The sequence below is a fragment of the Camelus dromedarius genome, chromosome 5, assembly GCF_036321535.1.
Source record: "Camelus dromedarius isolate mCamDro1 chromosome 5, mCamDro1.pat, whole genome shotgun sequence".
Classification (NCBI taxonomy): domain Eukaryota; kingdom Metazoa; phylum Chordata; class Mammalia; order Artiodactyla; family Camelidae; genus Camelus; species Camelus dromedarius.
In genome coordinates, this window is record NC_087440.1 from 4,390,252 (window position 1) to 4,405,821 (window position 15,570).

Here is a 15,570-nt window from a genome sequence, read left to right on the forward strand (position 1 = left end):
GTATTCTCACCCAATATGTTGTTTGGCCTGAGGCTTCCTAGCTCTTCAGCCTACAGGCTGCTGGGTGGGGCTAGGTCTTGGTGCTAATGATACAGTCAGGATGTCAGCCTCCAGGAAAGCTCATGTAGATGAACACTCCAGGAGTGCCCTACCTCCCCAGGAGACCCTCCAAAACCAGCAGGCAGATCTGGCCAAGGTTCCTATGAAATCACTGCCTCTGCCCTTGGACCTGGTGCACGCAAGACTCTGTGTACATTCCCTAGAGAGTGAAGTTTCTGTTTCCCTCAGTCCTATGGGGCTCCTGGAGTTAAGCCCCACTGGCCTTCAACCCTAGATGTCCTGGGGTTTCCTCCTCCACCTAATGTCAGAACCCTGGGCTGGGGAGCCTGACGTGGGGCTTAAAACTCTCACTCCTCTGGTAGGGCCTCTGTGACTTAATTATTCTTCAGCTTAGGGGTTGTCTACCCTGGGAGGGATGGGGTCCGATTATATAGAGAGTACACCCCTTCTACAGTCCCACTGTGGTTCCTTCTTTATGTTTTCAGTTGAAGATGATGTTTTTTGCTAGGTTCCAGTCTTTTGTTTTTCAATAGTTGTTTAGCAGTCAGTTGTGATTTTGTTGTGGTCACGGGGAAAAGTGAGCTCGTGGTCCTACTACTCTGCCATCTTGACTGGAAAAATCTCAGAAAGATTTCTTAATGCAAGGCCTGACATGACATTTTGATACTGAACTGTGCATTTGAGAATTTTTTTCATTTGGCATAGAACAGTTTATTACTAATACTAATCTTTCTATGATTCAGTGAGTTATATTAAAACAGTCTCTTTGGGAGTGGATTTAAGGAAAAATGGATGGCAATTTATTAGGTTTTATCAAGCATTTTTTTAAAAAGGAACTACAGATTAAGCTTCAAAAGAAAAATATTTAAAAAGTAATGTTACAACAAACAGAAAAACAACTTTGTTAAGATAGAGTACAGGAAATTTTACAAAAACAAATAGTTTCATTCTTCAATTCTCAGATTATTACGTTTAAGCACTACATGGGAATGAACAGAAGCATAACACTGAGTTACTTATGTGTTTTGGGTTTTAATTCAATAAAATATTTTCCAGTTTTCTTCCTTTTTTATTACTTTTTACTTGGGTTTTATCAATAACCAGATGCATTATAAATGTAGTATATTTCTGAATATCATTCCTCAGCATTTATATATGTATAAGTGTGTAATCAGGACATTTACAAAGAATAAATTACATTTTCTGTTTTCTAATGCCTTTTCGAGGTGGTTTCCAGAGCACTAAGCATGAGAACATAGAAACACAATGAACACACTTTACTAGCCTCCTCACACCAGCCCCAACACTGTGTCCTTTACAGGTACACCTGACACTTGAACAATACGAGTTTGAACTGCCCAGGCGAAGTTAAACACAGATTTTTTTCAGTACATATACGTACTACTATATTTAAGGTCCTCAGATAGTTGAATCCACAGATGCTGAATCTGCAGATACAGAAGGCTGACTATTTGCCCCGAGTAAACACGGATTTTGGCGTTCCCAGTGGGTCCTGGAACACATACACCATAGATACAGAGGGATGACTATATTACTTTTTTGTTACACGCTCTACTAGGTTGATTTGTTTTACTTACAGCCTCTGATTAGACGTTGCCATTTCTTTGGAGGGCTTTTGGTATGATTTGCATACAGAAAACAACTGGCTAAACCTTTCCTCCTCTTTCCCCTTCTCCAACTATAGTCCTTAATTGTTCATCCTAATTCCATGTTTTGGTATCACACATTTTCATCCAGATTGTTGATCCAGGTTTCTAGCAGGAGAATAAAATTTTGTCTTGACAAAACAAGTTGCAGCTTTTTTTCTATCAGCTGTTTTCTCTTATATACCACGTTGCAGTATAAGGCAGACTTATTCCCAAGAATAAAACTTGGAAAACCCTTTTCACTCTCATTGTTAATCTCACTAACTTCAACTTCTTTTGCTTTGTCAGAAGCAAGTTTCTTCATTAGCCCTTTTGCTTAGCTGCACTGTGAAAATTTTGGTTTAGGTCGCATGGCACCAAATGAGTGTATGGCATCTACGTCAACTAATATCCAAGCGTTCCTCAAAAGGATCTCACCTGCCACATAAAAGTAAACTCCATCAACACTTTACAACATCGTATCCCTTCACTGATCAGTGCTTTCCCTGAAACCTCATATGAATACTGTTATCTTTACTTTTGGTTATAAATATACTCAATCATCAAGAAAATATAACATCCTTTAAATTTTTCTCTAATTAATCTAAAATTCATGCTAATATAAACTTAAATTTTCTATGATTGACTCCTTAAATCTTAATATGCTAATTCTTCCATCATCAATGGTTTGATTTTGTGTGAATCCAGGTTTAGGTGCATTTATGACACTATAATTTATGTGTAACTTTCACATACACTTATTGCCCTAGGTTATGTATACCAAAAGGCCATTCTGAATATAGAATATCATTATGAATTTTAGAATGTTTAATCTAGGAATAGCAAATCCATTTCTCCTCGTCTGTCAACCACTCTTAATTTGTAAGGAGTGTTGGGAACACCGAGTTAAGAAGGACTCTGAGACCATATTAAAGCTCAGTGTGAATAAATGTCATGGAAATGTCTATTAAAGGAGGAAGTACAGAAAAGGCATGTATGCCAGGTATTTTCATTCCAGACTTAGAGCACAGGAATTTGTATTCATTTTTTATATAATACTGTTTAGCCCAGCATCAGGCAATTAACTGACTTTATGAATACTAACAGATGGTGTTGATAAAATTCATCGTGCTTATGAACAAATACAAAAACCCTTGCATCATACCCTCTAGGTTGATGTGGCATTCATTCTTAATTAAACTATCATGGTTAGGAAGCATCAAAAGAACTCTCTGGAAGTAACAGTTTCATCAAGAATACGTAAACTCTAAGGAAAGCAATAAGCAAATCATTACAGAGTTATCAGCACCCTGAAAAGTTATAAATTAAAGAGTCAGTATGCTATCAAGTGGCAGAAAGTAGAGGAGGGAAGCCATGAATTGAAGTCTATATTTTCTTTTTCTTAAAATGACAACCACACAACATCCAAATATACTATTTGTCTACTCTTAAAGCTTTAATTTAAAAAGTGGTTAGTGGGTGGTAAATTGCTCCTTAGAAAACTAGATCATGTGCTCTATGAAGTTATCACTTCACAGACTCTACCTTTACCCGGTGAATATTAATAACATATGAGAACTACTTTTGAGACTAGAAAGGAAAATTACTGCCTCACTGAAAAAGTTATTACTCTGTATAGTTTGTATTTTTAGCAAGGCCTCTGAAATTTTCTCTTTTAAAGCACCTGAACTTCCTTCCACTCAACTGGGAAGAATTAAGTTCTTCCTTTTCAAGATGCTTAACAGTCTATAGATTCTGATATTAAAGCAATTATCACACATTACTATAACAACCTGATTACAGTATGATCAGCCCTATTAGAACTGGATTCTTAAATACAAGAAGTGTTTCTTAATCATATTTTTATATTCATCACAGAAATCAATGCTTTGCATAGGGTGGGCCCTTAATAAATATATTTGAATGAGTAACTGTAGTCATCAGTATTATTGTCAAAGAAAAGAAAAGATGAGTTTGGCAAACTGAAGCTGAGCAGACTGAATTTCAAAAAAAAAGTGGGTGTCATGTTTTGATAGATTAAAAAGCTACAGAGGTTAGAATGCAAGTCAAAGGAAATAAGCATGAAGAGTCTTGGGGATGAGGCGTAGGGAAGTAGAGTATACACTCAGGCAAAAACAAACAAAATGGCAACAAAACCAACAACAAAAATAGAAGTGTTGGCTTTAGGGTTAGATGTGGATATAAAGATAAATGATATTATCCATCCAGTTTTTGTTAACTGTAATTCCTTTCTTTAAAGAGGAGATGATAAGAAGTACTAATGAAAAGTGGAAAGGGGGAGCTACTTAAGAACTCAGTAGATAATTGGCACTTTATATATGCTATCATATTAAACTCCAACAGTACTGTGATATTGGAATTTCTGTCTATCTATTCATTCTATTATAGCTAAAGAAATAGTTTCCAAAATAATACAATTTTTGCTCAAAGGGTCTAGTCAGTAAGTAGCAAAATCAGTATTTAGATTCAGATCCTTCTGACCCCACAGGCTCTTACCTGAACCAAACAGGAAAGGAAGGAGTACCACAACAGAAATTAACTTTCAGGTAGTATTAGAAATACTCCATTGAAACCTCTTAAAATTCTTCTTGGCTTTAAGTACCTTAATAAATACTTTTGACTCAGGGCGTTTTGTGCCTTAAAAACTAAATAAACATCTTTTGAATGATTAAACTATAAAACTCCATTTACTCTCTTATAATAAAACATTTCTGAAGAGATATGCAAAAAACTTTGGTGAAGTATCAAATGGTAACAAGCTAAGGCTTTGGAACCTGACAGAATGGCATCAAATCTGGCATCCCACCACACCCCCTACTGCAGAAATTTTTTCATTGAATTCTGACATTGATCTACGTCTGTGAGCAGAGATTCCCACTGTCTTTCTCTTTGTACCATACTGTCTTTTCAAAGACATTTGCATAGCAAATAGGCTCAGGGCACAGAAACAATGTCTTCTACCAAGAGAAAGCAGTTTGTTCAAAAGCTTGGGAAAAAGAGAAAGGACCTCTCCCAAGAGCAACGGGCAGGCATGCCCATTATAGAGGATTTGATTTCTATAAGCTCATGATCCCCCTCCTATAATAACACATATTACATATGCAGGTATCTCATACTCTTCATGCATTCTATCAGAACTGGGGTTTGGAGGACTGGCAAAAATGCTGATACTCTGTCTCCTGGCATTTCTGTGAATAATAAACCCTCCTTGGTTTCTGATCCAAGAGTCCTGTGTCTTCTGTCACCATCCAAGAAACTGTGGCAGATAAATTGTTAAACTGTAAATCAAGTACAATCTCAGACTTGTCATAGTTCTTGACATTTACTGGGTAACCTTGAGAAATTATTTTTTTAAATTTTTTGAGCTTCAGTTTTGTACTGTTGTGAAATTTAAAAGTGAGTATGCTTATAAATTTCCTAGTATACCATAAGTGTATACTATAAGCTAACAACAGTCATAGAACTAGAAATAAGGGGGTGCCATAAGCATCAACATGGCATGAGATGCTCTCCTTGTCTCTCTCCTTCAAATTATAACCAGTAAAACATCCATAACTCAACAAAAGTGATTTGGCCCAGCATACCTGGATACCAGGGAGTTCCACACACCTGTACACATAAAGGTGGGTGGACTGGGACACACAGAGAAGGCAAAATAAAAGGAATAGCAGAGACAGTGCCTGTGGTCCTGGACCCTTGGCCATAGCAACTAAGCCCATAGCCCCAGAGAACCAGGTAGCAGCAGGGAAGGAGGCATACATGACTCCAGCCTCCAGCCTTTCAGCTGCAGTGGTTCCCATTGCCACAGGGAACCAGACAGCAGTGGCAGTGGGGCCTGCAACTGGTCCTACCAACCATGAAGGTACCTACAACTCCAGTCCTCTCCATCCACAGCAGTAAGATTTGCAAACTCAGTAACTCCAGATGCAGCAGAGGCACCAAAGACTCCCTATCCTCCCCTTCTCCCCAAATGCAGCAGAGCCTGTGACTCAGGAGATCTTGGACACAGTGGAGGTGCCTGCCGTCTCAATGCCCAGGAAATGATGCCAGCTACAACAGTAACGATGGCACAAGGGCATAAGCAACTACAATGAGGGAACCAGTGATACCTCTGGCAAAGGTGGCAGAGGGTGCAAAGTGCTGACTCTCAAATATAACCAGTGGCAGCTCAGGTGAGAGAAACTAAAAATTTGTGTTATAATGCAACCTACTGAAAAACAAAAGAAAGGCCTCTAATTACTAATCTATTAAATCATTAGTAAAATTTTTTAATTTACCTAAATAATAAAGGTGTTCACTACTTCAAATGTGACAGCATAGAAACAGCTCATCAAGCACCATGAAAAACCACAGTACCACAGTAACACAGTATCACAAGAAGAAAATAACAATTCTCCAGAAACCAAACTTAAAGTCACAAAATACTGTGAACTAACTGATGGAGAATTCAAAATAGCTGTCATGAAAAACTCAATGAGTTACAAAAAGCTCAGAAACACAGTTCAATAAACTCAAGAATAAAGTTATTAAACAGAGAGAATACCAAGGAGACAAACTCTAAAAGAAACCAAACAGAAATTCTGGAGCTAAGAACTCAATAAATGAGATGAAAGATGCATTGGAAATAGACCAGATCATATGGAAGAGAGAATAAGCAAACTCAAAAAGAAAAATAGAGAAAAAATAAATGGAGAAGAGAGAAGAGGAAGAAGAAGGAGAAGAGGAAGAGGAAGAAGAGGAAGAAGAAGAGGAAGAAGGAGGAAGAGGAGGGAGGAAGAAGAGGAAAAAGAAATATTTTATGAGAACTCTAGTAGAAAGGAAATGTTAGGGTAATGGGTATCCCAAATGAGAAAAAAGGGAAAAAAGGTATAGAGAGTTTATTTAAAGAAATCATAGCTGATAACATCCCAAACATGGGGAAGGAATTAGATATACAAGTTCATGAAGCTAAAGCAAATACCTATTTACCTCAATGCAAAAAGACCTTCTCTAAGACACAATATATTGAAACTGTCAAAAGTCAATGACAAAGAAAGAATTTTAAAAGCAGTCATATAAAAAAGAATGACAGCCTAAAAAGGGAACTCCATTAAGCTATCTGCAGATTTCTCAGTAGAAATGCTATAGGCCAGGATAGAGTGCAATGGCATCTTCAAAATATTGAAAGATAAACACTGCCAGCTGAGAATACTCTATACAGTAAAGTTATCCTTCAGATATGAAGAAGTAAAGCTTTTCCCAGAACAACAACAACAACAAAAAGCTTAGAGAGTTTATCACCACTAGACTTCCAGACTTGCTTTACAATAAATTTTAAAAGAGCCCTTCTACCTGAAATGAAAAGGCAAAATTACATAAAATTTTAAGGTGAGAAATTAGAATCATAAAATTGAAATCAGAAAATTGTAGGTTGTTAACATTTAACTCTAGAATAATAGATAAAGGGGAAAATCAGTAAAAATAACTATAGCTGCTTCTATTTTGGTAATAAAACCACAAAATAAAGAGAGATAATTTGAGATGACAAGAACATAAAAGAGAAAGAGGAAAAATGACAAAACCCATAGAGGCAAATTCAGGTAAGATGCTATCAAGAAGAAAAGGACAATTTTATTTATGAGATATTTTATACAAACTTCATAAAAACCATGAAACATAAAACTAGAGCAGACACATAAAAAAGAAAGAAAAAAGAGAAAAATATGGAAGAAATTTACCAAAATAGAATGGCAGACAGAAACAATAGGAAAACAACAACAACAACAACAGAGATTAGAACAACCAGAAAACAAAACACAAAATGGAAGTACTAGGTCCTCATTAATCAATGATCACCCTAAATGTAAATGGATTTAATTGAAACACCAATTGAAACACAGAGTGGCTGGATGGAATAAAAAATAAAACCCAAGTACATGCTGTCTTCAGGACACTCAACTCATCTCTAAAGACAAACACTGACTCAAGGGGAAAAGATGAAAGATGATGCTCTATACAAGACAGCCAAACAAAAGTGGACATAACCATACTCTATCAGACAAAATAGAATTCAAACCAAAAGTGGTAACAAAAGATAGAGATGGACATAATATGATAAAAGGGACTTTTCATCAAAAAGACACAACAGTTATTAATACATATGCACCCAACAGAGGAGCTCTAAAATGGATAAAACAATTAGTAACAGAGCTAAGGGGGAAATTGACAGCAACACAATAATAGTAGGGAATTTTAAGACCTCACTTATACCAATGAATAGATAATCGAGACAGGAAGTCAACAAGGAAGCAGCACCAATAAATGAAACTTTAGACAATATGGACTTAATAGATTTTATGGAACATTACATCCAAATGCAGCAGAATACATATTCTTTTTGAGTGTACATGGAATATATCAAGAATAGATGATATGTTAGGACACACAAAAAGATTTCAATAAACTTAAAAAGACTGAAATGATATCAAGCATCTTTTCTGATCACAATGGTATGAAACTAGATATCAAGTATAAGAAAATAGCTAGAAAAATCACAGTCTGTGAAAAGTGAACATGTTACTGAACAACTACTGGATCAATTATGCAATCAAATGAAAACAAAAAATACACCTGAAGACAAACAAAAATGAAAATACAACATACCAAAATCTATGGGATGCAGCAAAAGCAATACCAATGGAGAATTTTATAGTCATAAAAGTCTACCTCAATAAATTAGAAAAATCTCAAATATATAATCAAACTTTACACTTAATAGAACTAGGGGAAGAAAAAAAAAGAACAAACAAGGCCCAAAGTGAGTAGAAGGAAGGAAATAATAAAGATCAGAGTGGAAATACATGAAATTGAAACTAAACAGATAGCAGAAAAGATCAATGAAATGAAGAGCTAGTTCTTTGAAAAATAAACAAAATTGACAAACTTTTAGCTATTATCACTAGGGAAAATAAAAGGAAGAAGCTTCCAATAAATAAAATCAAAAAAGAAAGAGAAGAAATAACAAAAGATATCACAGAAATATGAAGGATTGTAAGAGAATACTATGAATAGCTATATGTCAATAAACTGGACAACCAAGAAGAAATGAATAAATTCTTAACAATCATACGATGTTCCAAGACTAAATCATGAAGAAACAGAAAATCTGAATAGACCAATCACTGGTAAGGAATTAAAACAGTAATCAAAAACCTCGCAAAAAACAAAATTTTAGGACCAAAATGGCTCTACAGGTGAATTCTACCAAACATCCAAAGGAGAATTAATATCCAATTCCTCTCTAACTCTTCCAAAAACTGAAGAGGAAAAACAGTTCTTAACTCATTTTATGAGGCCATCATTACCCTAATACCAAAACCAGACAAGTACAACACAAAAAAAGAAAATTATAGCCGAATATCTCTGATGAACATATATGCAAAAATCCTCTACAGATATTAACAAACTGAATACAGCAGTGGATTAAAAAGATCATACACCATGGTCAAGTGGGATTAATTCCTAGGATGAAACTATGGTTAAACATCTGCAAAGCAATGTGAGATTATATTTATATATAAAATAACAAAATGAATATACATATATAACATTAACAAAATGAAAGATAAATATCATATATTCAACTCAATAGATACAGAAAAAGTATTTGACAAGATTCAACACTTCTTTATGACCAAAAACACTCTCAATAAAATGGGTATAGAAAAAATGTACTTCAACATAATAAAAGCCATATATATGATAAAGCCAAAGCTAACATAATACTCAGAGATAAAAAATTGAAAGCTGTTTTTTTCTAAGAAGAGGAACAAGATAAGGATGCCCACTCCCACCACTCATTAAACACAGTATTAAAAATGCTAGACAGAGCAGTTAGGCAAAAAGAAATAAAGAAATAAAAAGAAAAAGAAATAAAAAGCATCCAATTTGGAACAGAAGTTAAAGACTGTCACTATGTGCAGATGACATGATTATATAGAAAATCCTAAAGACTCCACCAAAAAACACTATTACAAATAATAAATGAATACAATAAAGTTGCAAGATCCATAATCAATATACAATTTTTTTTCATTTCTACACACTAACAACAAACTAGAAGAGAGAGAAATTAAGAGAACAATCCTATTTATAATTGCAACATAAATAAACAGATAAATAAAATACCTAGGAATAAATTTTAACAAGTTGCTGAAAGGCCTGTACACTAAAATCTATAAGACACTGCTGAAATAAACCAAAGACACAAAGAAATGGAACAGTTAGAAATGTCTATATTACCTAGAGCAATCCACAGGTTAAATATAATCTGTATCAAAATTCCAACAACATTTTTCAAAGAAACAGGAAAAAAATGCTAATATTTATATGAAACTACAGAAGATACTAAGTAGCTGAAGCAATTCCAAGAAAAAAGGACAGAGCTGGAGATGTCACACTCTCTGATTTCAAATTAAACTACAAAGCTATAGTAACCAAAACAGCATGATACTGGAAGAAAAGTATACATATATATCAGTGGAGCAGAATTGAGAGCCCAGAAATAAGCTCACACACATATAGACAATTAATTTATGACAAAAGAGCAAAGAAAACACAATAAGAAAGGATAGCTTCTTCAATGAATGACACTAAGAAAGCTGGACAGCCACATGCAAAAAAATGAAACTAGACCACTATTTTCCACCACATTCAAAAAGCAACTAAAAATGGATTAAAAACTCAAATATAAGACATGAAATCATAAAAAAAAAAAAGTAAAAGAAAGCATAGGCACACTGTCACTGATCTCAGCAATATCTTTCTGGATATGTCTCCTAAAGCAAGAGAAACAAAAGCAAAATGAAACAGAACAAAACAAAAAACAGACGGGATTATATCAAATTGAAAAGCTTCTGCACAGAAAAGGAAACCACAAACAAAATGAAAACACAACCTACTGAAAGGGATAAGATATCTAAAAATTTTAAAGTCATATATACAACAAGGGGTTAATATTCAAAATATAAAAAGAACTCATATAACTCAACAACAACAAAAACCTTATCAAAAAATGGGCAAATGATCTGAATAGGTATTTTTCCAAAGAAGACAAACAGATGGCTAACAGGAACATGAAAGATGTTCAACATTACTAATTATTAAGGTAATGCAAATCAAAACCACAATGAGATTTCGTCGCATACTCATTAGAATGGCTACTATCAAAAAGGCAAGAAATAACAAATATTGGAGAGGACGGAGAGAAAAGGGAACCCTCATACACTGTTGGTTGAAATGTTAATTGATACAACCATTATGGAAAACAGTATGGAGGATCCTCAAAAAATTAAGAATAGAATTACCATGTGAGTCAGCTATACCACTTCTGGGTATTTATCCACAAAATAGAAAAACAGTAACTAAAAATTATATATGAACCCCTATGTTCATGGCAGCATTATTTACAATAGCCAAGATGTGGAAACAACCTAAGTGAGCAAAGACAGATAAATGGATATAGGTGATATGGTATTTATCATCAATGAAATATTACTCATCTATAAAAAAGAACAAAATCTTGCCATCTGAGACAAGATGGATGGATCTTGGAAGTATTATGCGAAGTGAGTTAAGCCAGATGAAGAAAGAAAAATACCATACAATTTCAATCATATGTAAAAAAAAATTAAATGTAATTAAATAATAAATGAACAGAACAAAACAAACACATAGCTACAGAGAACAGATTAGTGGTTACCCGAGGGGAAGGGGGTTAAAATGGGTAAAGGGAATCAACTGTATGGTGAAGAACGAAAACTGTACTTTTAGTGGTGAACAGGCTATAGTTCATACAGAAGTCAAATCATAATGCTGTGAACATAAAACTTATATAATAAGCCAATGTTATAAGCTAATGCTACCTCAATATTGTTTAAATAAATAAATAATAAATAAAGTAGGAGAAAAATTAACAACAACAACAACAACAACAAAAGAAATGGCAGGAGCAGCAGAGAGAGCTAACATTAAAAGAAAGCCAACATGGGGCTAATATATTACTAAGTGGCAGGTACAGGCTAATTTATTTAAGAAATGGAACAGTTGGGCTTCTTTCCTCCTTGGTTAAATGAGATAAATGAATCACAAAGAGTTGACAAGATTTGCCTGAGGTAACATATGATAATTGTCAAAGCTGGAAAAAAAATCAACTATCTCTGATTTCTAGGGGTCTCTCCAGCATGCATTTACAGCTACGTGTTTAAGAGGAAGCTACATAGTAATTTGGATGAGTAGTTAGACATTCCTACCATTTGTAGAGGAATTACAGAAACACATGCCAAAAGAACGAAATAAAACTCATTTGTCTTTTGCTTGTTAGAAAAGAAAGCCCAGTCTACAGAATTTCTGTGGGCAAGATTCATGCATGAATTTATAAAAAAAAGATTCATCCATGAATTCAGTTAATGTTGAACATGTTCTATCTTCCAGGCTATGTACTTTGAAACTTTGTCTACATTAGTATATTATGTTGTCCTCAAAATACAAATGATCCTTCCCAATATCGATAATAAACTATATAGAATTCTGAATTTCACAAATTCCCATGCTAAATCCTCTAGAGAAATCTTTAAAAGATCCATAGATTCAGTCAATATTTCAAAATGAAAACAAAATCATGACTTTGACAGACTAATTAAACTTGTAAATATCATAAACTCCATGTTTTCTAACATAAATATGAAGACATATCTCTATATATAATGCATGTATAAATATAGAAATGTATTCCACTGTGTCATTTCACAAATAACATTGTCTTTTCTCAGCAAATATTTTTCTTAATCTGTCATATAGTGTATGTGTTTTATATATATACACATTTTTTAAGCTTCAGATTTTATAAAACAAACACCAAGCATGTCTTGCAAATATAATGTCTGATTACAAACCTTACTTTTAAAATATTTTCATTGTGTTAAACATTCAGTCAACATAAAAAATAAACTTTTTACCTTTACAGATCGGAACAGGAAAATCCCATGAGGCTGTATTAACTGAATTGGCTATACAGTTGAGTTGAGGGTGGCCATCGAGGATATATCCAGTTACACAGCTGTAGCGGATCTTGTCCCCAACGTCAAACCTTGTACCATATAATACACCTTTGGGTGGAACTCCTGGGTTTCCACAAGAGCTACTCTGCAGTTCTATAGAAGAGGGAAAAAAGGAGAGTTTACAGTTATTTTAAAATATATTTTAGTATTTTAGATTTATAAAATTATATGTATATACAAATGTCATTTTTCCTTTTAAGAAGCTTTACAGAAAAGTGGAAACATCTTCTATTTCAAATACACAAAAGGAGAAGTATAGGAAAGGAACTAATTTTTACCTAATAGGTGTTAGTTGTTATTCTTTATGTTAGAAAAATTTATATATTTTATATTATTTAAGTTTTGCACCAATTTTTTAAAGTAGTATTACTCATATTTTACAGATAGTTAAAATAGATCAACACTATTTACATGTCTTCTTCGAAGTTACACTGTACTAACATGGTAATATGCAAATCAAGTTTTATTAGTATGCTCCCCATTACTCTGATGTTCCTACTTAACCCTAAACCATGATTATTCATCTGAAAAATACACATTTGGGGTGGAATTGTTTTTTAATTTAAGAAAAATACAGTGCAGTGAAAAATGGACATATTTGAAGTTAGAATGCTTGGGCTAGAATTCAAGCTCTAATACTTGTGTAACGTTGAAAATATAATGAGAATTATAACAATAAGTACATACAGTTGTAAAGTTTTAATTAGATCAGTATGCAGAATAACTGGAAAATGACTGATATATTGGAATATTTCACCTGTTGCCTTGTTATTTTATTATTTACTGCTTAAAAGTTTGTAATATACAAATATAAGAGATTTTTTAAGTAATATTCATTTCAAAGAAAAATACAATTTCACTGTAAGTGAGAAAAATAGAAAATATATAGAAATAGCAGAAGCTACAGAACTTAATGAATTTAGGGGAAAATTATATTTTCTTACATTATTTTCTAAATTTTCTATTATATTACCTTTACATTATATTATTTTTATACTACAAATAATAATCAATAGAAATACAGTAAAGAATGAATATGAATGGGCTAAAAGGTATTCCACTTTGAGTAAAGTCTACGGTTCAGCTAATAGTATTATACAAATGTTAATTTCCTAGTGTTGACAGTTATGCTATGGTTACATAGCAGTTAATATTAAGGGAAGCTGGATAAGAGTACGTATATAGGAACTCTGTACTGTTTTCACAATTTACCTAAAAGTCTGAAATTACTGCAAAATAAAAGCTAAAAAATAATTACAATGCAAAAATAAAGTATGTTTCCATTTTGCCTTGATATTCATCCTATTTAAGTTCCATGTGATATCATTTTATTTTAAAACAAATAATTATAAACTATTCTAATACTGAAAATATAAAGGACAATATTAAGTAAAAATATCAAAATTTTTAAATGCTTTGTAAAATGTAGATGCAACTGTCCAAAAGCAGTGATCATTTATTGATACTTAGTGCAATATACAAAGCTGAAATTTTATATTCTTATCCATAATATGCTTCAAGTACTTTCAAGAGTGTTTAAGTGGACTCTTTTTTTGTTTAATTTTTCAATGACACTAAAAGGAAAAAAGTCAATGATAAAGTTCAAATGAGGTCAGTTTGATCAATGAAAATTGTATTGAGGATTCCTAGAACTTGCACTACATACATTAGAAATAAAGTATTTAATTTTACCTTGAAACAGTTATTTTAGATCCTCAAACCTAGGAAAGTAAAGAACTTAACTAATATTAATTAAATGTCAATGATTTCTCTAAATAATAGGCCATTCCTTAAGCTTCCTCAGCATAAATGATGTATTATAAACCAATATTTGTAAAATACATGAAATAACAGTAATCAAGGTTAATGAGCTCTAATATTTCACTTTACTATTTCTCCAAGGTATATTCCACAGGTTCATTTTCAGCAAAATTTAAAACATATTTATTGTCTGTAAACTTTGAGCAGTTCTTTACAAAATACTTTTGAAATGAACAGTTTATTTTGAAATAGTTAATTTTTTGGAAAATTCATTTGATTAATAGATGAGATGTTTGAGGCAAGAGATGGTGAGATTAATAAGTTTAGATAAAATGAATAAGAATTCAATCTCTTGAATATAGTAACCAAAAAGAAAATACTTTTAATGAAACTACCACTTGTGGCCTTAGAATCAATCCACTCGTTTCCCTCTCACCCCATAAGAAATAATTAAGGTCAGGACTTCAATTATCATGAAATTATATACCTAGGGGGAAAAGCAGTTTCCAAATTATTTCACAGCAAACAGTTAGGTATAGGAATAAAAGGAAAGAAAGAAGAAAGCTCTAAATAGTTGTTATACTCAGATTTAACTTTTATTTAAATGAACAAATGAACATAGCCCAGAAAAAAAGAATCTAAAGCAAAAATGGAAAATTTATGAAGTGAATCATAACAACACTGGTTGGAATTTTAATAGATTACCTAATCTATCCCTTGCCTTGTGGCTGACTTATTTCTAAACCAGAAGATAGATAAGAAATCAGGCTGCTTCAAAATAAAACTCAAAGGAGATAATTCCAAAATATGTCTGGTTCTCACGCTCAGGAAATTCCTGTTTCATTTGCCCTGTTCTTTGACCTTCATAAATAACAACTACCCATCATCCTCTGTATACTGAGTAACCCGTGAAGACAGTTACTAAGTGTTTCACATTCAGGTTTAATATATCCCAATTCTATAGCCATTGTTCATGAATTCTATTC

At 33.2% G+C, this 15,570-nt stretch overlaps 1 protein-coding gene across 1 annotated transcript in view; it reads right to left on the reverse strand.

Moving 5' to 3' along the window:
* Positions 1-15,570, reverse strand: part of LOC135321359 (adenylate cyclase type 1-like) — an 82,955-nt gene that overhangs the window by 7,377 nt on the left and 60,008 nt on the right. Inside the window, exon 2 of the mRNA XM_064486355.1 lies at positions 12,722-12,916. Coding sequence (XP_064342425.1) covers positions 12,722-12,916 — 195 coding nt within the window. The remainder of the gene's footprint in view (positions 1-12,721; positions 12,917-15,570) is intronic.